Below are 24897 nucleotides of genomic sequence, written 5' to 3' on the forward strand. Positions count from 1 at the left end.
TTTGACAGGTACCCGCTCCCACCTCCGCTGCGGTCACCTAAGGCGACCGGGAGTGGAAGTTGTTCTCCCTCCCCTCCCCGTAGTCTTCTGGGACACATGACAGGTCCCAGAAGACTATGGGGCCATTCACAAAGCGCAGTGCTTCTCCCACATGCACAGTGGGCACCCGGCTGTGAAGCCGCAAGGCCGGGTGCCCACACTGAAGATGTCGGCGCCAGGGAGAGAAGACGGACGGTGAAACCAACCGTGATGAGGACACCGCTGGACCCAGGGACAGGTAAGTGGCTGTATTTTAAAAGTCAGCAGCTACAGTTTTTATAGCTGCTGACTTTTATTTTTTTCAGCTGGAACTCCACTTTAAGCCACCAATGCCATTGAAAAAAAAAACAAAAAAAAAAAAAAAAACTTGATTTCTTCATGGAATGTTAACCATACACCTGTTGTAACAGAGCTAAAGTTTCACCTGCCCTTTTGCCAATTTTCACACAAAATTGATGTTAATCTGGGCAGCACAGTGGCTAAATAGCACTTCCGCCTGGCAGTACTCGGGTCGTTGGTTCGAATCCCAACCACAGCACCACCTGCCTGGAGTTTGCATGTTCTCCCTTTGCCTGTGTGGGTTTCCTCCGGGTACTCCGGTTTCTACTCCAAAAAGACATGTTGGTAGGTTAATTGGCTGCTGTCTAAATTGTCCCTAGTATGTGTATGTATGAATGTGAGTTAGGGACCTTAGATTGTACACCCCTTGAGGGTTAGGGACCTTAGATTGTACGCCCCTTGAGGGTTAGGGACCTTAGATTGTACGCTCCTTGAGGGTTAGGGACCTTAGATTGTATGCCCCTTGAGGGTTAGGGACCTTAGATTGTACGCCCCTTGAGGGTTAGGGACCTTAGATTGTACGCCCCTTGAGGGTTAGGGACCTTAGATTGTACACTCCTTGAGGGTTAGGGACCTTAGATTGTACGCCCCTTGAGGGTTAGGGACCTTAGATTGTACACCCCTTGAGGGTTAGGGACCTTAGATTGTACGCCCCTTGAGGGTTAGGGACCTTAGATTGTACGCCCCTTGAGGGTTAGGGACCTTAGATTGTACACTCCTTGAGGGTTAGGGACCTTAGATTGTACATCCCTTGAGGGTTAGGGACCTTAGATTGTACACCCCTTGAGCCCGGGTTCACACTGATGCAGTCCGGAATTTGCAGCGTTTTCTGTACAGATTCCGCACCGCATCAGAATCGCACCTTGTTCATGCGAACTTCTGCGGGTGTGTATTATTTACTTCAAGTACTTATATAGCGCTGTCAATTTACGCAGCGCTTTACATATATATTGTACATTCACATCAGTCCCTAACCCTCAAGGGGCGTACAATCTAAGGTCCCTAACCCTCAAGGGGCGTACAATCTAAGGTCCCTAACCCTCAAGGGGTGTACAATCTAAGGTCCCTAACTCACATTCATACATACACATACTAGGGACAATTTAGACAGGAGCCAATTATCCTACCAGCATGTCTTTGGAGTGTGGGAGGAAACCGGAGTACCCGGAGGAAACCCACGCAGGCACAGAGAGAACATGCAAACTCCAGGCAGGTGGTGCTGTGGTTGGGATTTGAACCAACGACCCTAGTACTGCCAGGTGGAAGTGCTAACCATTTAGCCAAAACAGTCCGCAAAACGCGGTGCGATGTGCAGAATCGGATTGCATAGGTGTGAATACCCATGTGATCCGATTCTAATACGGACCCAAAAAAGGGTCCTGCACATTTCGGGTGCGATTAGAGCCATACAAAATGTACGACTCCGACCGCACATAAATCGCATTTGATTAGCACTGGAATGCGGTGCTGTTCCTGTGCGAATCACATGCGATATACCGCACCGCATGTATGTGAACCCGGGCTTAGGGTTAGGGACTGATGTGAACATACAACATATATGTGAAGCGCTGCGTACATTGACAGAGCCATATAAGTACCTGTAATAAAAAAAACAACTAATAAATGAACGCATACCCCGGGGTGACTTTATAACAGGAAAATGGAATAAATAGCTTACTGTTTTCGCAGAGTGGGAATCGAGGAAGACCAGGACAAAGCAGTCTGTGAATTTCTGATTGAGGACCACCTGGATGGAGAGAAAACCACACAAAAGAAACCTTCTTTGATAAATGGGGACAAACAATGAAGCAGAGACCAAGTGGAAAAGAAAAAGGGGTGGGGGTGGCAAAAAAAAAAAAAAAAAAAAAAAACTCCTGCAATTCACTCTGTTCAAAGGAAAGCATGAAAAGCTTCCAAACCTGGTCACGCATGGTACAATCTGATTGCAGAATTCAGATTGAAGGACTATGGAATGAACTGCCTGGCTGGGCCTCATAATGCATAGTTGTTGGTGGATCTAAAAGTGCATGCAAACCCTAAGGGCCCATGTACACTGCAGCTGATAAACTGACGCTCAGGAGCTTTTCTGCGTTTTTTTCAGCAGCCCCTGAACTCCCCCTAATGTTCTCCTATGTGTCCGTGTACACATCATCGCTTACAGGCATTTGAGTTTACAGTCGTTTTTTTGAACGCACCAAACCTGCATTCAGCAATCGATTTTATCAGCGTTTCAAATGCAAAACACTTGTAAACGCGTTATAAGCGTTTGCGTCTGAAATTTTTTTTTTAACTCTTCCAGTTCCTGAGACTGTCCAGAGCCTTTTTTCATCATGAAAAATGCATGCAAAGAGTTTTCAAGGTACTCAAATGAACAAAACACTGAACACAGGATGTTCCTACCAAGCTTGTCACACATTGTAATGACCAATTCACACCTCAGACCTCTCCCACCCTTGGAAACAAAAGATATGGTAATGACCAATTCACACCTCAGACCTCTCCCACCCTTGGAAACAAAAGATATGTTAGTGAACAATTCACACCTCAGACCTCTCCCACCCTTGCAAACAAAATATATGTTAATTACCAATTCACACCTCAGACCTCTCCCACCCTTGGAAACAAAAGATATGTTAATGACCATTCACACCTCAGACCTCTCCCACCCTTGGAAACAAAAGATATGTTAATGACCATTCACACCTCAAATTCCTCATGAAGACCCCCTGCCAGGTGACCTTAATGACTCCCTCCACCAGACACCTTTCCCACCCTTGGAAACAAAAGAAATGTTACTAAGCAACTCACACCTAAGCTAATCTCAACACATACTGCTGTCTCTGCTTCTACTCTCTGTATTTCTCTGAAACCGTCTGAAATAGTTCATAATTTACCACTTTTCAGTGCATTCTGGGCATTTGGGAGGTTCTCCTGTACTTATCTGTAAAAAACGCTTCTAAACGCAAACGCATATAAACACGGTATGCAAACACGTTTTTTAACCTACGTTTTCCAGCACTCAGTTTCCATCATTCAGCAGTGTCCCGTGTACATGGGGCCTAACTCTGACCGTTACATATACTGCTGAAAGTGTTTTGTTATATATGTAGGTGCTTAAAAAAAATACCTGTTGATCCTACCAGAAATCCAGTCAAATGAGCTCCTAACTTCCAGTGCACTCAGCCTTGTGCTGCACTGAAATCCCAAGCAGTGATTTTAGCCCTACCCGGTTCTCCTCTGTGGACTACAGAACACTTACCACCTATGTTATGGTGAGGAGCAGAGAGGGAAGTTTTCTCTAGTCTAAAGCCACTTCCTGTCTTAGGGTGACAACACTGCTTCTTAATGAGTTAGTGTTGTCACCCTTGGAAGGAAGCGTGTAAGCAGGATCACTAGATAAAAACAGTAAAAAAAAAATAAAAACGAATTCAGCCACAAGTAATAATAAATTATAATGTGTTGCATTTTTGTTCTTGGATGGGCGTTAATCTAACATTTCATATTCCTGCTCTGTGCCTGCTGTACCATGTACTTGTATGAAGAAGTCTCCTGTTCTCTTTGCTTCCTCTGTGTGAAATGCCAGTCCTTCTGCTTTCCTATTAAAACTGGCCACACTAGGCAGGAGTTCGCAGCGTGGCCAGTTTTCTGGCTGTGCTGGGAACTCGGCCTGCTCTCCTCCAATGATCAGACTTTTCCATCTGCACAGCCAAATGGAAAGTTCAGTGTAATGCTGTTTCCTCTCCCTCACCTCTCTATGCAGCTGAGAACAGAGGGAATGTGATCACTTGTAAAAAAAAAAAAAAAAAAGGGGGGGGGGTATTTCTAATGTTTTTTATATCCATACGCAAATGTTTTCCCTTTCATTTTAAACTGAATGGATAGTCGTACAAGATGGGGGTTAACGTACTTTAGTTCCACTTTGATGAATTATGTTTTTGTGACTAAAGTAAGAAACGCCTACAAGATCCCTCACCGGCATGCTCCATCAGGCGTCTTCAGGGTGCTGGCTTTCGGCCACCTCTATTGATCAGCCAGGGATGATGTCATTCTCGCATATACGCAGGAGTGATGTCATCATGGTACACAGGCAGTGAGAGATGATGTCATTCTCGCACATACGCAGGAGTGATGTCATCATGGTACACAGGAAGTGAGGGATGATGTCATTCTCGCACATACGTAGGAGTGATGTCATCATGGTACACAGGAAGTGAGGGATGATGTCATTCTCACACATACGCAGGAGTGATGTCATCATGGTACACAGGCAGTGAGGGATGATGTCATTCTCGCACATACGCCGGAGTGATGTCATCATGGTACACAGGCAATGTGCCGGAATGTAAGCAGAGCTGTGCAGGCGCAGCTCAGTGTACATTCTACAGAAGATTGCAGACAGGCAGGAAGGTGTATTTTGATGCAGAAGAGACACTTGCATTTCTTTTCTGTAATTTAGAGCTTGTCTGTTCACGGTTTTTTCTTTTCAACTTTAGGTTCGCTTTAACTTATTGAGACCTATATGTAGGCTTCGTATTGAGGTGGTTGTACCAGGATCGTGGTTGAGGCTACAACAATGATCCCGGTATAAATGATCCCGGTATAAATGATCCCGGTATAAATGATCCCGGTATACAGTAAGTGATTCTATTACCGGTAAAAGTGATTTAGTGATTTCAAGTAGTGTAGTGCTAAATGGTGAAAAGTGGCCGGGTCACGAAGGGGGGTAACATCTTCCGTGGCTTAAAGTGCAAGTCAAGTCCACTTTGTAAGTTGTACCTACAGGTCAGCGGTTCCTGAGCGAATCACATGCCATATGCCGCATGAGTGTGAACCTAAGTCTCGGTTCACACTACTGCGACCTTAAAGGTCAAAATCCGCACGTTCCTAACCCCAGAAACCACTAAACAGCTCATCCACTCCCTCATCATATCACGACTCGACTACTGCAACTCCCTCCTCACTGGCCTGCCTCGCCGCTGGCTATCCCCGCTTCAGTCCATCCTGAATACGGCTGCCAGACTCATTCACCTTTCCAACCACTCCATCTCCGCCACCCCCCTCTGCCAATCCCTCCACTGGCCTCCACCCCCCTCTGCCAATCCCTCCACCCCCCTCTGCCAATCCCTCCACTGGCTTCCACTCAGTGTCCTCCACCCCCCTCTGCCAATCCCTCCACTGGCTCCACCCCCCTCTGCCAATCCCTCCACTGGTTCCACCCCCCTCTGCCAATCCCTCCACTGGCTTCCGATTGCGTAACGGATCAAATTCAAAATCCTAACACTGATGTACAAAGCTGTCCACCATACTGCCCCGAACTACATCACTGACCTAATATCCAAGTATCGCCCAACACGCACACTCCGCTCCTCACAAGACCTCCTTCTCTCTAGTTCCCTGGTCTCCTCCTCCCATGCCCGCCTCCAGGACTTCTCCAGGGTGTCACCCATCCTCTGGAACTCCCTGCCCCAACCCATCAGATTATCACCTACTCTCCTCTCCTTTAGGCGCACCCTGAAAACCCACCTCTTCAGGGAAGCCTACCCCACCCCCTGCTAACTTGCCGACCTCCTCCACTCTTCCTACCACTCCATCCCCCACAGCTATCTCCTCCTGTGCCACCATCCCCCCCCTCCTAGACTGTAAGCTCCAAGGAGCAGGGCCCTCGATCCCCTCATGTTTTGCATTGTATTGGTATTGTTCTGTCACATGTTCTGTCCCCCTTTGTAATGTACAGCGCTGAGCGAACTGTTGGCGCTTTATAAATACTGTATAATAATAATAAAGTCGTGTGACTTGCAGTGTGACTTTGCCAGGCGACTTGAGTACTACTTTGAAGCAACTTCCAGGGAATGCTGGGTAATCTTCCTGTAATGTCGGATCCAAATCACATCAATATAGATGAGGATCCCACTTGGCAGCGACTTCCATTAAAGTCTATGGGCACAAGTCGGATAGAAGTCGCCTCGAAGTAGTACGGGAACCTTTTCTAAAGTCGGAGCGACTTCAGTGGTGCGAATTAAGACGGCTCTCATTGACTAACATGGGATTTCATGTCATTCGACTTGAGGTTTCACAAGTTGGATCTCAAGTCACGGCAGAGTCTTAAAGCGGAGCTCCATCCAAAAGGGGAAGTTCCGCTTTGAGGACTGCTCCCCCGTGTCAGAAACCAGCATGTGCAGGAGCATTGTCGTCGTGGAGAATACAGCTGTCAGGCTGTCTTTTCCTCCACACAGATTCCTGTAACCTTTTCTTTTTTCTCAATTACATCCACCCTTTTGCATTTTTGGCTACCCACTTCTTGCATCATCACAGACATCTTCCTGCCCCTCCTTAAAGCAGAGCTCCACCCAAAAGGGAAAGGTCTGCTTTAAGTCTTGGTTCCCTGCTCCCCATTAAGGATTGGCACCTTTGGGGAGCGGGTACTGAAATTTGACAGGTACCTGCTCCCACATTTGGTCGGATCGCCTAGGCGATCGGAAACAGAACGTGTCCTCCCTCACTCTCTCCCTGTAGTCTTTTGGGACACGTGACAGGTCCCAGAAGACTACAGGACCATTCGTGAAGTGCAGCGCTACTCGCGCATGCGCAGTGGGCACCCGGCTGTGAAGCCGCAAGCTGTCACAGCCGGGTGCCCACAGTGAAGATGCCGGCCTCCTGGAATACAGGATGGCTGGTGAAATGGGCTGCGGGGGACACACCATGGGACCAAGGAACAGGTAAGTGACTGTTTTTTAAAAAGTAAGCAGCTACAGTCAACAAACGTAAAACATGGACACCAACAGCAGCCTGGGGTGAGGATTCCAGGCAGTTTACGGGCTCTTTGACATAAAATACTTGAATACGAAACTGGTGGCTCGCAGGCTGCAAAGAGAAAGTCACTTTGGGGCTGGGAAGGAGATTAGCTGCTCACTCACCAGATACTGTGTGCCGCTCTCCGGGCTGTGGAAGTGCCGGCAGCTCTGGGGAAATCGGTTTAGCAGAACCTTAATGAGACTCTGATACCACTGAACGCTCATAGAAAGGAGAAAATCCTGCAGGAGAGAAAGAAGGTGAAAGCCAATCACTGAGCAGAATACAGAACGGGACTCTTCCCACTCATTTCTAGAGCAGATGACTACAATGTGGCCACAGATGGGGGCAACTTTGGGAAGATGCAGTTCAGTATAGATGAACATTCAACAGTTTGTGTTTGAATTATTTATCAATTCTTTTTTTTTATAAAGAAAATTTATTGGGTTTTCAACTGTACAACATTTAAAAATATAACATTACACAATATGGACGTGACAAAAAGAAGGAAAAGAGACATTTTAGAGGAATTTGTAGTACAGAAAATATAACTGAAGTAACATGACGCACCCAATTAAATGTTAAGCAAAGACTCATGGACTATAGTTCTCACAAACATCCATCTCTCCGTCCCCAATTTATCATAAAAGTAAATAATATTTTATGAGGGGTAGAGTGTGAGAGATATATATATATATATATATATATAAATTTAAAAAAAAAATAAAGTTTGCCGGCTTTTGGTAAGAGGTTTTGATCCCCTGGATGAGGGATAGGAGGGGGTAATCCAATTTAGATGTTGGACAGACGGGGGGATGCATCACAAATATAATTGGTAGTCTTGAGAGAATGTAAGGAGGGATTTGGTTTCACCTCCAAGGTCCATGGGTAATGGGAGGGATTCAAAGCTTGAAGGGAATAGTACTACAGTATTAAAAAAAACAAATGTAGGGTTGACATAAATATCAATTTGGGTCATGCCCTCCTCTGGTAGGTTATAACCAATAGGGAAGTGTAACATCCAGAGGGCAGACTCACAAACAAGGGGGTAAAATGTAATGGGTAAGTAGGATGATGGAAAGGGGGGGGGGGGAAGAGGAAGGAGAGGGAAACAAAGTGGAGGAAGGAGGAGGAAAAAGAAGAGGAAGGAAGAAGGAAAAAGAAGAGGAAGGAAGAAGGAAAAAGAAGAGGAAGGAAGAAGGAAAAAGAAGAGGAAGGAAGAAGGAAAAAGAAGAGGAAGGAAGAAGGAAAAAGAAGAGGAAGGAAGAAGGAAAAAGAAGAGGAAGGAAGAAGGAAAAAGAAGAGGAAGGAAGAAGGAAAAAGAAGAGGAAGGAAGAAGGAAAAAGAAGAGGAAGGAAGAAGGAAAAAGAAGAGGAAGGAAGAAGGAAAAAGAAGAGGAAGAAGGAGGAAAAAGAAGAGGAAGGAGGAGGAAAAAGAAGAGGAAGGAGGAGGAAAAAGAAGAGGAAGAAGGAGGAAAAAGAAGAGGAAGAAGGAGGAAAAAGAAGAGGAAGAAGGAGGAAAAAAAGAGGAAGAAGGAGGAAAAAGAAGAGGAAGAAGGAGGAAAAAGAAGAGGAAGAAGGAGGAAAAAGAAGAGGAAGGAGGAGGAAAAAGAAGAGGAAGGAGGAGGAAAAAGAAGAGGAAGGAGGAGGAAAAAGAAGAGGAAGGAGGAGGAAAAAGAAGAGGAAGAAGGAAGAAAAAGAAGAGGAAGAAGGAAGAAAAAGAAGAGGAAGAAGGAGGAAAAAAAGAGGAAGAAGGAGGAAAAAGAAGAGGAAGAAGGAGGAAAAAGAAGAGGAAGAAGGAGGAAAAAGAAGAGGAAGAAGGAGGAAAAAGAAGAGGAAGAAGGAGGAAAAAGAAGAGGAAAGAGAAAAGAGGAGAGAGAGGAACCAAGAACTCCTTTAAACAGATGTTCCAGGCTCTTGTGGATAGAGTGGAAGTGCTAGACGGATGGTGGTGAACATAGTAGATTGAGGAGAGTGGGGTGTGGGAACCATATTTATTCGATGCTTTCTGATATTTTATGAGGAGTATAGTAGTCATTTGTTTGAGAGTTAGAGGAAACAGCTTGAGGTTGTGTCAACAGCTTGGTTTGCTTGTTTGATGGGAGCGTTCTGGTGATGTACTGGAACCATTTACGATGAAAAGTTTCCGTGGGTCTTCAACTAGAGAGGTTTAAATCCAGTTTCTCTTTGCGGAGTAATCCATTAAGGTCTTGTTTGATATCTGCTATAGTAGGTGGAGACGAAGATGACCATTTCATCCTCCCTGATGACGGATGTGTGCCACTGCCAAGGCTTTGTCTGACTAAATCTGGATTGGATGACCCCCCGATAAGATGGTCCAATGGTGCAGAGACTACCACATCACCCAATTTTTCAGTACGTTGATTGGGAGGTGAGAATTCTTCTATGACCAAGACCACTGCACCGGGGTACCTAGGACTTCTCCCCTGAATGACAGGCCAGCATCCATCATGCAGATCCTCCAAAAGACAGACTTCCTTGTCTCCAGACCCAGACACCTGAGCCACCAAACCAAGGGCAGCCTGGTCATCGGTGATAGATAAATGTCTGTCCAGAGACTGGATGACAGAATGTTGCATTGTAGAGGTCTGCAGTAAAACTGGGCAAATGGAACTGCCTGGAACAAGGGAATCACTAGACCTAGGTCTCTCATGCAAAAGTGGACAGCCATATGAATCCTCAGAGACTGGGCAAGCACAATGACTGGGCAATGCCAGTGACTCTGGACCTGGAAAGAACCCCACAGCTAACTTTTATCAGAACAGAGCCTGGAAAAACGCTCTACTCGGAAGCCAGTGCCCAGAAGTCAGTTCCAGGCCAGTGGGGTCCCGATGCACTACTCCAAAAGCCTGGCTGAGGATGACTGCAACCAAAGACACATTTCCAGCCGTGATGCCTTACCTGAATAATAACAAAAAGTAGAACAAAAAATGGCTAAAAAAAAAAAAAAAAAAAAAAAGTTAGGTTAGTGCTCATCCTCCTGGAACACTAGCAAAGAACTGAGAAGTAGTAGGAGGGATCCTTGTAGGCTTGCCTACAGTTCCTGAATTTACCAGGGTTCTCCTACAGATGGCAGTATAACCCAAAGGTTAAAGACTTCAGTCCCTCAATGGACAAGAAAGAAATGTCTTTGGAAACCCAAGGAAGTCCTTGTATATGTAATAAAGACATCATCATTGTGCAGAGGGATGAGCTGGGGGAGAGATCCAGCAGGCTCCACCCACTGCAGAAAACTACAGGAGGGGGCGGATACAAGACCGGTCATTCTGCATAAGGAGAGAATGCAGCCATGAATGGTCTCTATTACAAGACACTTCAGAAAAAACAAGATTACTGCACATATCTGGGAGAAATACACGAAGGACACCAAAAATAAATAATAAATACACGCTGCTCTTGTAAAGTATTTGTTTAGCTTTAGGTGAACGTACACAATCCTGCATGGCAATAATTTAATGCAACTCCTACACTTAAAGAATCACGAAACTTACAGCAGTACAATCAGTCTGTAGATGCAGTACAGCATGCTTGTTATACTCACTGTGGAACCTGAGGGGTTAATCCTCTGCATTGTGTAAAAAAGGCTGTTTGATCCTGTCTTCTCTGATCCTCCCCTTCTTCCAGTGTCCCCCTCTTATCTCCTGATAGAGGAGATCTAGAGTTGGGAAGGTTTCGCCTTTACTTCCACTTTATTCCGGAATATTCATGTTCTTTTTTGCCAATCTTTAAATGACGAGACGCGGCAAACGTGACACTTTATCTGCTACAGAGCTGCTGCTTCCACCTCCAGAAGACAGCGAGAGCGCAGCGTTCTACCAAAGAGGTCACCCACTGAAAGCGTGTACTAGATTGTGTGTGAATGGCTGGGGGGGGGGGGCGGGATAACAGAATCTAGGTATTCCATACAAATGTCTCATTTCACCCCAAGTCATTCACTCCTGACACAGAGCAAAGTCCTCCTCACAGTGAGAACCAAATTCAAATGGGAGACTTGAGATGCCGGATCAGAGATGATAATCATGTACATCCTGTGAGCAGCTCACAGTGTGCAGTGACATCAGAGGAAGCCATCTCAGTCCAGGAGAGGGAGGAGCCGATACGCCTGTGCAAGACTGAAGGGGAGGAGCCGGTACGCCTGTGCAAGACTGAAGGGGAGGAGCCGGTACGCCTGTGCAAGACTGAAGGGGAGGAGCCGGTACGCCTGTGCAAGACTGAAGGGGAGGAGCCGGTACGCCTGTGCAAGACTGAAGGGGAGGAGCCGGTACGCCTGTGCAAGACTGAAGGGGAGGAGCCGGTACGCCTGTGCAAGACTGAAGGGGAGGAGCCGGTACGCCTGTGCAAGACTGAAGGGGAGGAGCCGGTACGCCTGTGCAAGACTGAAGGGGAGGAGCCGGTACGCCTGTGCAAGACTGAAGGGGAGGAGCCGGTACGCCTGTGCAAGACTGAAGGGGAGGCCAGAGGATGGATTTATTTAAAAAAATGTCATTAAAAAGGCACCTAGAACGCTTTAAGGCAATTAAATAAAAGCTGCACACGAGTTACTACCCAGTATTTAGGCAATTCTTACCCAGCACTCTTCTTTTAGTTCACATAAAAGTGACAGCCGCTATTTGAAGTCAATGTGACTGATGACAAGGGATGGCTGAGCGACGCGTCTGATTTAATCCCTTTATAGTGAGATGCCACTTACAGCGAGTCTTTCATCACTTTCTAACCAGTTACATGAAAGCATGCTTGTATAGCGGGCCCTCAGAGGTGTCTGCGGGTAACTTCCGCGAGCAATAAAACCTCGACCACTCCACTGCGTAACTAAGGCTCCATTAGGTAACTAAGGCTCTGCCTGGCCCCCGCCACGGGGTAAAGGCCCAATGATGGACAGACAAGATGAATCTTTCTGGGTTTTCCAGGACATCTTGCAGGATATGTGACAATACCCTGCAGGCATCTCTGGGCGTCTAGAACTTTAAGTATCCATAGGTCAGCAGATGATGTCATTAGTCTGCTGCAGACTGGAAGAAACATTTCCATAGTCTCCAATCAGCCAGTGATCAGACTGCAACAATGTACTTTGGGGTTCTGTGAGAGGAATGAAAAACCTCACACATTCCTTAGAATCCTGCACTTAAAGTGGAGCTCCAGTCAAAGCTAAAAATTAAATAAAAGTGACTGATTTTTAAAAAAAAAAAAAAAAAAAAAACAGCCACTCACTTGTCCCATGATCCAGCGGTGTCCTCACCGGATATACTCGCTCCCCGGCACCTTGAGTGTGGGCACCCGGCAGTGACAGCTTGCGGTTTCACAGCCGGTGCCCACTGCGCATGTGCGAGTGATGCTGCACCTTGTGAATGGTCCCGTAGTCTTCTATATCCGCTCTCCCCGGACCCCGCATTCACTATATCTGGTCTCCCCGGACCCCGCATTCACTATATCTGGTCTCCCCGGACCCCGCATTCACTATATCTGGTCTCCCCGGACCCCGCATTCACTATATCTGGTCTCCCCGGACCCTGCATTCACTATATCTGCTCTCCCCGGACCCCGCATTCACTATATCCGCTCTCCCCGGACCCCACATTCACTACATCCGGTCTCCCCGGACCCCGCATTCACTATATCCGCTCTCCCCGGACCCCGCATTCACTATATGCTCTCTCCCCGGACCCCGCATTCACTATATGCGCTCTCCCCGGACCCCGCATTCACTATATGCGCTCTCCCCGGACCCCGCATTCACTATATCCGCTCTCCCCGGACCCCGCATTCACTATAACCAGTCTCCCCAGACCCCGCATTCACTATATCCGCTCTCCCCGCACCCTGCATTCACTACATCCACTCTCCCCGGACCCCGCATTCACTATATCGGGTCTCCCCGGACCCCGCATACACTATATGTGATCTCCCCGGACCCCGCATTCACTATATCCGCTCTCCCCGGACCCCGCATTCACTATAACCAGTCTCCCCAGACCCCGCATTCACTATATCCGCTCTCCCCGGACCCTGCATTCACTACATCCACTCTCCCCGGACCCCGCATTCACTATATCTGGTCTCCCCGGACCCCGCATTCACTATATCCGGTCTCCCCGGACCCTGCATTCACTATATCCGCTCTCCCCGGACCCTGCATTCACTATATCCGCTCTCCCCGGACCCCGCATTCACTATATCCGCTCTCCCCGGACCCCGCATTCACTATATCCGCTCTCCCCGGACCCCGCATTCACTATATCCGCTCTCCCCGGACCCCGCATTCACTATATCCGCTCTCCCCGGACCCCGCATTCACTATATCCGCTCTCCCCGGACCCCGCATTCACTATATCCGCTCTCCCCGGACCCCGCATTCACTATATCCGCTCTCCCCGGACCCCGCATTCACTATATCGGGTCTCCCCGGACCCTGCATTCACTACATCCACTCTCCCCGGACCCCGCATTCACTATATCGGGTCTCCCCGGACCCTGCATTCACTACATCCACTCTCCCCGGACCCCGCATTCACTATATCGGGTCTCCCCGGACCCCGCATACACTATATGTGATCTCCCCGGACCCCGCATTCACTATATCTGGTCTCCCCGGACCCTGCATTCACTATATCCGCTCTCCCCGGACCCCGCATTCACTATATCCGCTCTCCCCGGACCCCGCATTCACTATATCCGCTCTCCCCGGACCCCGCATTCACTATATCCGCTCTCCCCGGACCCCGCATTCACTATATCCGCTCTCCCCGGACCCCGCATTCACTATATCCGCTCTCCCCGGACCCCGCATTCACTATATCCGTTCTCCCGGACCCCGCATTCACTATATCCGCTCTCCCCGGACCCCGCATTCACTATATCCGCTCTCCCCGGACCCCGCATTCACTATATCCGCTCTCCCCGGACCCCGCATTCACTATATCCGCTCTCCCCGGACCCCGCATTCACTATATCGGGTCTCCCCGGACCCTGCATTCACTACATCCACTCTCCCCGGACCCCGCATTCACTATATCGGGTCTCCCCGGACCCTGCGTACACTATATCTGATCTCCCCGGACCCCGCATTCACTATATCTGGTTTCCCCGGACCCTGCATTCACTATATCTGGTCTCCCCGGACCCTGCATTCACTATATCCGCTCTCCCCGGACCCTGCATTCACTACATCCACTCTCCCCGGACCCCGCATTCACTATATCGGGTCTCCCCGGACCCTGCACTCACTACATCCACTCTCCCCGGACCCCGCATTCACTATATCGGGTCTCCCCGGACCCTGCGTACACTATATCTGATCTCCCCGGACCCTGCATTCACTATATCTGGTCTCCCCGGACCCTGCATTCACTATATCCGGTCTCCCCGGACCCTGCATTCACTATATCTGGTCTCCCCGGACCCTGCATTCACTATATCTGGTCTCCCCGGACCCTGCATTCACTATATCTGGTCTCCCCGGACCCTGCATTCACTATATCCGGTCTCCCCGGACCCTGCATTCACTATATCCGGTCTCCCCAGACCCCGCATTCACTATATCCGCTCTCCCCGGACCCCGCATTCACTATATCTGGTCTCCCCGGACCCCGCATTCACTATATCCGCTCTCCCTGGACCCTGCATTCACTATATCCACTCTCCCCGGACCCCACATTCACTTTATCGGGTCTCCCCGGACCCTGCATTCACTACATCCACTCTCCCCGGACCCCGCATTCACTATATCGGGTCTCCCCGGACCCTGCGTCCACTATATCTGATCTCCCCGGACCCCGCATTCACTATATCTGGTCTCCCCGGACCCCGCATTTACTATATCTGGTCTCCCCGGACCCCGCATTCACTATATCTGGTCTCCCCGGACCCCGCATTCACTATATCCGGTCTCCCCGGACCCTGCATTCACTATATCCGCTCTCCCCGGACCCCGCATTCACTATATCTGGTCTCCCCGGACCCTGCATTCACTATATCCGCTCTCCCCGGACCCCGCATTCACTATATCCGCTTTCCCCGGACCCCGCATTCACTATATCTAGTCTCCCGGGACCCTGCATTCACTATATCCGCTCTCCCACAGTACACACAACATGGAAATACAATTATTTTAGTAAATCTAAACTGCTAAATACCTTTTCTCATCAGCAGTATATAGCAGTATTGTGACTTCTATCAGTGTCCAGCTGAGTACGGGTTAATCTTGTAGGAAGAGTTTTCATTCTCCTCTGACTGTCCTAGAGGGCTGCATGACCCCTGACCCTCTGTCTGGACAGTGCAAATTGGCCCTGTGCTGATCACATGCACCCTCCCATGACAAAAAAAAAAACAAAACACTATAGCAATACACTCCAAACCGAGCATGTGCAAACTTGCCACTTCTGCTCTGTACTATGAGCAGATGGATTGGGGACAGTAGAAAAAGGGGAAGATCAGAGAAGACAGGATCAAAATGCCTTTTTACACAAGGCAGAGGATTAACCCCTTAGGTTCCACAGTGAGTATAACAAGCGTGCTTTACTGCATCTACAGACTGATTGTACTGTTGTGGGTTCAACATGTACAAATATACACCATATATCCAAAGACAGGTCCACTTTAATGTCCAATAGAACCTTCAGTGTAAGGCCCGGTTCACACTAGTGCAGGGCGTGCCGCCCATGTTTGCGCGAGCACAACAGCCCATTCATTTGAATGGGCTGCTGTGCCCACGTTTCATGCAAAAACTAAGTTTTTCACCTTTTCAAAAATACATCTTTTTGATTATGAAGTTTCCCTGCGATTCCTGCACCTATGATCGTGCTGCAGGATGAGATGCATGGGGGTGCTATTCAAAATGAATGGCAGCCCCTGCGGGTCTCCAAAGAACAGTGCAATTTGGTTGTGGGTGTGGGAACAGGTGCGATTCCTACACCCGCTACCAGCCCGCGGGCTAGAGTGAACCGGGGCTAAATCAGCTCAATGTACTCCAGGTGCATTAAATAAATGTCTTATAAATCAACTTTATTCAAAAGCAGCTACAACCTGAGTAGAGAAGCTAGACCCCTGCCGATGGATCCATTGATGGGTGTCAGTGGGAGGAATAGTGCCCCATCGTTGGGTGTCAGTGGGAGGAATAGTGCCCCATCGTTGGGTGACAGTGGGAGGAATAGTGCCCCATCGTTGGGTGACAGTGGGAGGAATAGTGCCCCATCGTTGGGTGACAGTGGGAGGAATAGTGCCCCATCGTTGGGTGACAGTGGGAGGAATAGTGCCCCATCGTTGGGTGACAGTGGGAGGAATAGTGCCCCATCGTTGGGTGACAGTGGGAGGAATAGTGCCCCATCGTTGGGTGACAGTGGGAGGAATAGTGCCCCATCGTTGGGTGACAGTGGGAGGAATAGTGCCCCATCGTTGGGTGACAGTGGGAGGAATAGTGCCCCATCGTTGGGTGACAGTGGGAGGAATAGTGCCCCATCGTTGGGTGACAGTGGGAGGAATAGTGCCCCATCGTTGGGTGACAGTGGGAGGAATAGTGCCCCATCGTTGGGTGACAGTGGGAGGAATAGTGCCCCATCGTTGGGTGTCAGTGGGAGGAATAGTGCCCCATCGTTGGGTGTCAGTGGGAGGAATAGTGCCCCATCGTTGGGTGTCAGTGGGAGGAATAGTGCCCCATCGTTGGGTGTCAGTGGGAGGAATAGTGCCCCATCGTTGGGTGTCAGTGGGAGGAATAGTGCCCCATCGTTGGGTGTCAGTGGGAGGAATAGTGCCCCATCGTTGGGTGTCAGTGGGAGGAATAGTGCCCCATCGTTGGGTGTCAGTGGGAGGAATAGTGCCCCATCGTTGGGTGTCAGTGGGAGGAATAGTGCCCCATCGTTGGGTGTCAGTGGGAGGAATAGTGCCCCATCGTTGGGTGTCAGTGGGAGGAATAGTGCCCCATCGTTGGGTGTCAGTGGGAGGAATAGTGCCCCATCGTTGGGTGTCAGTGGGAGGAATAGTGCCCCATCGTTGGGTGTCCCACTGTTGGTGTCAGTGGCAAGAATAAAGTCCCATGGGTGGTGTCTGTGGAAGGATTGGTGCCTCCTATCAATGGGAAAAACAGTGCAATGCCCCAAGTGCCAGATAAATGCAAACAAAGGGCTGCTTTCGGCCTGCAGGCCGCAGTTTGGAGACCACTGGTCTACAATAAGTACTTGCTATTTGTGACTTTGCATGGATCTTACCAGCTGTGGGTCGATCTCAGCCACGCTCCTCCCATGCACGGCGTCCAAGAGTTCCTTCAGCTCACTGGAGCTGAGCTTTCCCAGGCGCAGCTTGTCGGAGGAGAGCGGTTCCAGAAGATACAGACGCTTCCAGAGATTATCCCGTCGGCAGTGGCACTTGGCGAGCTGCACCATTTCCACCAGCTCCCTCTGGGCGGTGCTGACCTCTGTCCCCAGCAGCGTAAAGAGATGAGGGTTATAGAGGTTCGCGGAACCCATTCTGCCCACCTCCCCCTCCAGGGAGTCCTCCTGATTCTCCATCTCCATTCTCTGGCGCATCCCGAGCTCCGAGGCGCCATCCAAGTCCTGGGCGGCATCCCGCTGAAGCCTGGGAGGTTTCCTGAATCGGCGCATGTCAGCCGTCAGGCGGGGGAACAATTCACGCTGGCTCGTCATGATGACGTAGAATCGTAGCCTGGGGGGGGACAAGAAATGAGAGAGATGGGGGTTAAAACGAAAGTGAAATAAAACACGGCTTAAAGGATCAGATAAATGTAGCTAAAAGCATTTGCTCAATGTATTATTAAGAAAGGTAATAAAACAGAGAAGACAGATGAATAATTCAAATGGAAAAGTAAATGAAGATTGATGCTTTGTGAATTCATAAGGACTTTAAAATGCCAAATAAAAAAAAAAATAAAAAAAAAATCTAATAAATGAATAAAGTACTTATCCCTGCAGAACAATATCAGCCTGAAAGTGAATCCGGTTGTTAAATAAAATACATTGCTCCCCCAACCCGCTACTGGTAGTATACGTCTTGGCTGGAGAAACGGCCGCTTCGTGCCTGGTCAGATGGTCATGTGACCTCTGGCAAAATCGAAAAACCAGCAAGGTTGAACTGGTCAAGCCAAATATTTGGTGTCTTCCGCTATTGTTTAGGAGCCCAATTTACTAAAGTATAAAACTGCATTTTTAAATGGACCCCTAAGTGTCAGTTCCAGCTGAAGAGTGAGGACCTAACACAACCTTTATCTACTGGGATCCTACACGAGGGTGAGACACGGGTCCACAAAGCAAGCTTCTGCTGGTCGAGGAACTGTGTTGGCCATAGTTAGGCCAACATATAGACCAGTGTTTCCCAACCTTTTTTAAGTCAAGGCACCCTTTAAAAAAGTATGGGTAGTCCCGAGGCACCCATTAAAATTATGGACAGTCCCGAGGCACCCTTTAAAATTATGGACAGTCCCGATGCACCCTTTAAAATTATGGACAGTCCCGAGGCACCCTTTAAAATTATGGACAGTCCCGAGGCACCCATTAAAATTATGGACAGTCCCGAGGCACCCATTAAAATTATGGACAGGCTTGAGGCACCCTTTAAAATTATGGTCAGTCTTGAGCCACCCTTTAAAATTATGGTCAGTCTTGAGCCACCCTTTAAAATTATGGTCAGTCTTGAGCCACCCTTTAAAATTATGGTCAGTCTTGAGCCACCCTTTAAAATTATGGTCAGTCTTGAGCCACCCTTTAAAATTATGGTCAGTCTTGAGCCACCCTTTAAAATTATGGTCAGTCTTGAGCCACCCTTTAAAATTATGGTCAGTCTTGAGCCACCCTTTAAAATTATGGTCAGTCTTGAGCCACCCTTTAAAATTATGGTCAGTCTTGAGCCACCCTTTAAAATTATGGACAGTCTTGAGCCACCCTTTAAAATTATGGACAGTCTTGAGCCACCCTTTAAAATTATGGACAGTCTTGAGCCACCCTTTAAAATTATGGACAGTCTTGAGCCACCCTTTAAAATTATGGACAGTCTTGAGCCACCCTATTTTACAATGGGGTGCCTCAAGACTGTCCATAATTTAAAGGGCATCCCATTCTAAAATATGTGAAACTATTCTAATAGTTTTTATAATGCAGCCACATCCACACTTGTAGGACACCCAACATTAGAGGGGATTTATTAACTAAAAGGCAGGCCTGTCCACCCGATGGCTTGTATACAAGTTTTGGGCAATTTTTAGACATTTTGCCAAGGCACCCCTGAAGAAACCTCAAGGCACCCCAGGGAGCCTGGGCAGTCTGGTTGAGAAAAGCTGATATAGATACATTGATCAGCCATAACATTCTGACCACCGACAGGTAAAGTGAATAACATGGATTATCTCAGTTTAATGGCATCTTAAAGTGGATGGGATATATTGGGCAGTGAGTGAACATGATGTCCCTGAAGTTGATGTATTGAAAGCCCAAAAAATGGGTGGAAAAATTTGAGTTTGACAAGGACCAAATGGTAATGTCTAGACGACTGGGTCAGAGCAACTTAAAAACTGAAGCTCCAGTGGGATATGCCTGGTCTGCAGTGGTCGGGACAAACCAAAAGTGGTCCAAAAAAGGAAAACTGGCCAACAAATGACAAGGTCATGGGAGGCAAAGGTTCATTGATGCATATAAGGAGTGAAACCTGGCCTATGTAGTCCAATAGAAGAGCTCTTGTGGGATATTCCTGGTCTGCAGTGGTCAGGACCAACCAAAAGTGGTCCAAAAAAGGAAAACTAGCCAACAGATGACAAGGTCATGGGAGGCAAAGGTTCATTGATGCACATAGGGAGTGAAGGTTGGCCTATGTAGTCCAATAGAAGAGCTCTTGTGGGATATTCCTGGTCTGCAGTGGTCAGGACCAACCAAAAGTGGTCCAAAAAAGGAAAACTAGCCAACAGATGACAAGGTCATGGGAGGCAAAGGTTCACTGATGCACATAGGGAGTGAAGCCTGGCCTATGTAGTCCAATAGAGGAGCTACTGGAGCTCAAAATTGCTGAAAAAGTTACTGCTGGTTCCAATAGAAAAGTGTCAGAACACAAAGAGCATTGCAGTTTGTTGTGTATGGGGCTGTGTAGCTGCAGACCGGTCAGGGTGCCCATGCTGACCCGTGTCCACAGCCAAAAGAACAAAAAATGCGCACGTGAGCCTCAGAACTGGACCATGGAGCAATGGAAGAAGGTGGCCTGGTCTGATGAATTCAACGTGCTCAAGATGTTGACTTGGCCGCCAAATACTCCAAATCCCAATGAGATGTGCTGGAAAAACAAGTCCGATCCATGGATGCCCCCACTTCACTACACCATGGGAGAAAAAAAAAAAAAAAGTTGTGAACACACTCATAAACTAGCACCCGGTGCAAAAGAAAAAGTGAGCACACAAAAAACTGCACAAGGTGTATGTCTAGCCCTCCTCCGAAGAGAAATAGCCCCAGCCCTGATCCCCCACCCAGGGCGCAAGGCTCCTGACAGGGACTGAGGCACTCACTGGTCCACCTGGCCGAAACCAGACGGACCCCTTTCTTTGGGAAGCCTGCCAAAGCAAGGCCCCCCTAAATACTCAGTGGGGCTCCCCACCTCACAACTTACAAAACTTAAAGGATATGCTAGCCCTTTAACCCCTTAGGTTCCACAGTGATTGTACTGTTGTGGGTTTAGTAACACTTGAACTACTTCCTCTCTGCCCTATAGCAGATATACTGCTACATGGCGGCGCGGGTGCGCAAAATCACGTATATATACAGTTGTGTTCAAAATACTAGCCGTCAGACATCACTAACCGGATCAATCCCTGTTTTTGGTGGAAATTATATTTCTACATGGCAAATAATTTCCTAGCAGGTGTAGTAGAGTCATAGAAATCCAACAGACCCAACAGTCATGACATGCATGCTGCTGATTCTGTGTCATTGAATCACTCATTGAAAGGGGCGTGTTCACAATAATAGCCGTGTGGAGTTCTATTAGTGACGTCATTCATTCTTTGATAAACAGGTGGCAATTATTGCCCTTATTTAAGGAAGGAAGGCAGCAAATGTTGGACATGCTGGTTACAGTACATTTCTCTCTGAAATTCTGAGGAAAATGGGTCGTTCCAGACATTGTTCAGAAGAACAGCGTACCTTGATTAAAAAGTTGATTGGAGAGGAAAACATATAAAGAAGTGCAGAAAATGATCGGCTGCTCAGCTAAAATGATGGCAAATGCTTTAAAATGGCAACCAAAACCTGAAAGACGCGGAAGAAAGCGAAAAACTACCATTGGAATGGATAGAAGAATAGCCAACATGGGGCGGACTCAGCCAACAATCAGCTCCAGGAAGATGAAAGAAGGTGTGACGTTCCCTGTGAGGACTCAGCCAACAATCAGCTCCAGGAGGATGAAAGAAGGTGCGACGTTCCCTGTGAGGACTGTTACAATTAGAAGACGCCGATGTGAAGCCAAGCTATCTGCAAGAAGTCCCCGCAAAGTCCCACTGTTGGGAAAAAGACGTGTGCTGAAGAGGTTACAATCTGCCAAAGAGCACATTGACCGGCCTAAAGAGAAATGGCGCAACATTTTGTGGGCTGATGGAAGTAAGATTGTTCTTTTTGGGTCTAGTGGGCGGAGACAGTTTGTCAGACGACACCCAAACACTGAATTCAAGCCACAGTACACTGTGAAGACCGTGAAGCATGGTGGTGCAAGCATCATGATATGGGGATGTTTCTCATACTACGGTGTTGGGCCTATTTATCGCATACCAGGGATCATGGATCAGTTTGAATCCATCAGAATACTTGAAGAGGTCATGCTGCCTTATGCTGAAGAGGAAATGCCCTTGAAATGGGGGTTCCAACAAGACAACGACCCCAAACACACCAGTAAACGTGCAACATCTTGGTTCCAGACCAACAAGATGGACGTTATGGAGTGGCCAGCCCAATCCCCGGATCTTCATCCAATAGAAAATTTGTGGGGTAACATCAAAAATGCAGTTTCTGAGGCAAAACCAAGAAATAGAGAAGAACTGTGGAATGTGGTCCAATCATCCTGGGCTGGAATACCTGATCACAGGGGCCAGAAGTTGGGGGACTCCATGCAACACAGATGTACAGCAGTTCTCAGAAACAGTGCGACTACAACCAAATATTCATGAAGTCATTCAAAGGAAAGCAAAATCTTCAAACATTTCTCAGTTTATATAGTGAATGTTGGAGTTTGTAAAGAAGAATACAAACACGGCCATTTTTTTGAACCGTCTAATATTCACTTTTCTTCCATTTTTTTTTTAGAGGATCAACACAAATTTGATGTATTTTTCTTCATGTTGTGATTTGGAATAGAATGTGTCGTGTTCCCAATGCATTTGTGTGGATGGAAATAAAAGCTATTAGAAGGATTTTCAGCTTTATTCACTTTTTTCATCACACTGCTAATATTTTGAACACAACTGTACGTGATTTTTCAGTTCCGGGTAGGGGGCGCGTGTCCTACCCGCGCCGCCGTTCGCGGCCTCGACTGTCAATCACCTGGTCCCGGCCAATGATGACTTGGTGATCACCAAGTATCTTCGACGGGGGGGAAACCTGTGTATAAACAACACAGATCTCTCTCTCCCCTGTCAGCTCCTGTACACTGCATTGTATGGCTCTGAACAGACACAGCACACACAGTAAAACAGCACACAGTTAACCCTTTGATGGCCCCAGATGTTAACCCCTTCCTGCCCAGTGCCATTAGTACAGTGTCAGTGCTTTTTATTAGCACTAATCACTGTATTGGTGTTACCAGTGATGTCAGTGACACCAAATCAGTTCCCCCCCAGTGTCAGAATGCCCTCCGCAGTGCCGCTATAAGTCGCTGATCGCTGCCATTACTAGTAAAAAAAAATTCCAGTATCTATACCGCCATTTGTAGACGCTGTAACGTTCACATAAACCAATTCATTTAATTTTTTTGGGATTTTCTTTTTAGCAAAGACACGGAGCAGAAAACATTTTGGCCGAAATTTGATTTTTTGAAATTTTTTTACTGGACATGTTTAACAGCAAAAAGTCAAAAATATAGGTTTTTTTTCTCAAAATTGTCAGCCTTTTTTGTTTATAGCGCAAAAACGAAACAAAAACAATCAAATACCACGGAAAGAAAGCTCTATTTGTGGGGAAAAAGGCCATAAATTTCATTTGGGTGCAACGCTGCATGACCGCGCAATTGTCAGTTAAAATAATGCAGCGCTATATCGCAAAAAAAGGTCTGGTCAGGAGGGGGGGGGGGTCCTCTGTAGGGTGAGGGGTTAAACAGCACCCAGTTACCTCTCCCATGGTCAGGCTGCAGTGATATGGAGGTGCATGATATTAGGGAAAGTAAGACCCCCCCCCCTCTTCCTGGTAATAATACATGCCCCTCCTGCCTCCTCTTAGTATTGACAGATGACCCCTACTTCAGCTAATCATAGCCCCTCTTCCTGTAAAGTCAGGTGACTCCCCCCTCCTCGCAATGACACATGTCCCCCCACCAGCCACGGGGAGCAGAAAAGAAGGTGAAAGACCTGCGTAACAAGGTAACGGAACCTTAAAAAGTTAGAAAATTGCCCGGTCTGGAAGGGGGGGGGGAATCCTCTGTAGGACGAGGGGTTAAATAGCACCCAGTTACCTCTCTCATGGTCAGGCTGCAGTGATATGGAGGTGCATGATATTAGGGAAAAGTAAGACCCCCCCCCCCCTTCCTGGTAATAACACATGCCCCTCCTCTTGGTATTGACAGATGACCCCTACTTCAAGAGCCCCCCCCCCCCCCCACTTCAGCTAATCATAGATGACCGCCTCCTCCTGTAAAGTCAGGTTACTCCCACCTCCTCACAATGACACATGTCCCCCCACCAGCTACAGGGAGCAGAAAAGAACTGTTGAAAGACCTGCGTAACAAGGTAATGGAACTTTAAAAAGTTAGAAAATGGCCTGGTCAGGAAGGGGGGTAAATCCTCTGCAGGGCGAGGGGTTAAATGCAGCTCAGTATTTTGTATGTCGATCATCTTTCTGTAAAAGCTTAATTGATCGTCAACGACACGTTTTGTCATTACATACGTGGTGAATTTGGCTTTTACATCCCCGTTACTTTTTTTCTCACATATAAAACCCAGTAAAAATGACTGACGGTCACCTTAGGACATGCCGCTCCTGCTCGGTCTGTTCCTCGAACGGCGCGGCGCTGTGGCACACCAATAGCGACACATCAAAGTCGTCGTGATGCCGGGCACCTTCTGTGTCTTTGTACGAGCCAGAACTGCCAATGAGACAAGGAACGGTCACTCAGAAGAGCCACAAGGCCATCGGGGGTGCATGTGACCTTTGAGCACAGGGGTACCTGGCTTTGACACTGGACACAAAACGGTTAACAGTATAAAGTGAACCTGTCTCCCCCCCATAATCTGCAGATTGCAAAAAATACAGAAAAAATAAAATGTGAACTAACACCATACACCCGCCCCGCTCGCCCGCTCCTCGCTGTACACCCCTCCGGCGTGATGAGCTGTTAGTGCCCATGCAGCCAGTAAAGGGATCCTAGGATTTGAAATCCTTGCTCTTCTCCCTGCAGCACATCCAGAACAGACGAGCAATTCTGATTGGTCGGCATCGTCACAGAGCATCACTCTGATCTGTCCAGGGAGCGCTGCACAGAGAAGAGGGAGGATTTAAAATTTCCAGAGTACAGGGATGGGGCAGTTGGTAAG

General features: G+C 47.9%; 1 protein-coding gene across 1 annotated transcript in view; it reads right to left on the reverse strand.

The window, feature by feature from the left end:
* SZT2 (SZT2 subunit of KICSTOR complex) overlaps nucleotides 1-24897 on the reverse strand; it is a gene marked incomplete at its 5' end in the record, with an annotated part of 137111 nt that overhangs the window by 11181 nt on the left and 101033 nt on the right. The window contains 4 exons of the mRNA XM_089660816.1: nucleotides 2057-2125; nucleotides 7293-7409; nucleotides 17384-17837; nucleotides 24327-24449. Coding sequence (XP_089516942.1) covers nucleotides 2057-2125; nucleotides 7293-7409; nucleotides 17384-17837; nucleotides 24327-24449 — 763 coding nt within the window. The remainder of the gene's footprint in view (nucleotides 1-2056; nucleotides 2126-7292; nucleotides 7410-17383; nucleotides 17838-24326; nucleotides 24450-24897) is intronic.

This window comes from Staurois parvus, unplaced genomic scaffold, assembly GCF_062004578.1.
Source record: "Staurois parvus isolate SC_StPar_1 unplaced genomic scaffold, SC_StPar_1.0 ptg001281l, whole genome shotgun sequence".
NCBI lineage: Eukaryota > Metazoa > Chordata > Amphibia > Anura > Ranidae > Staurois > Staurois parvus.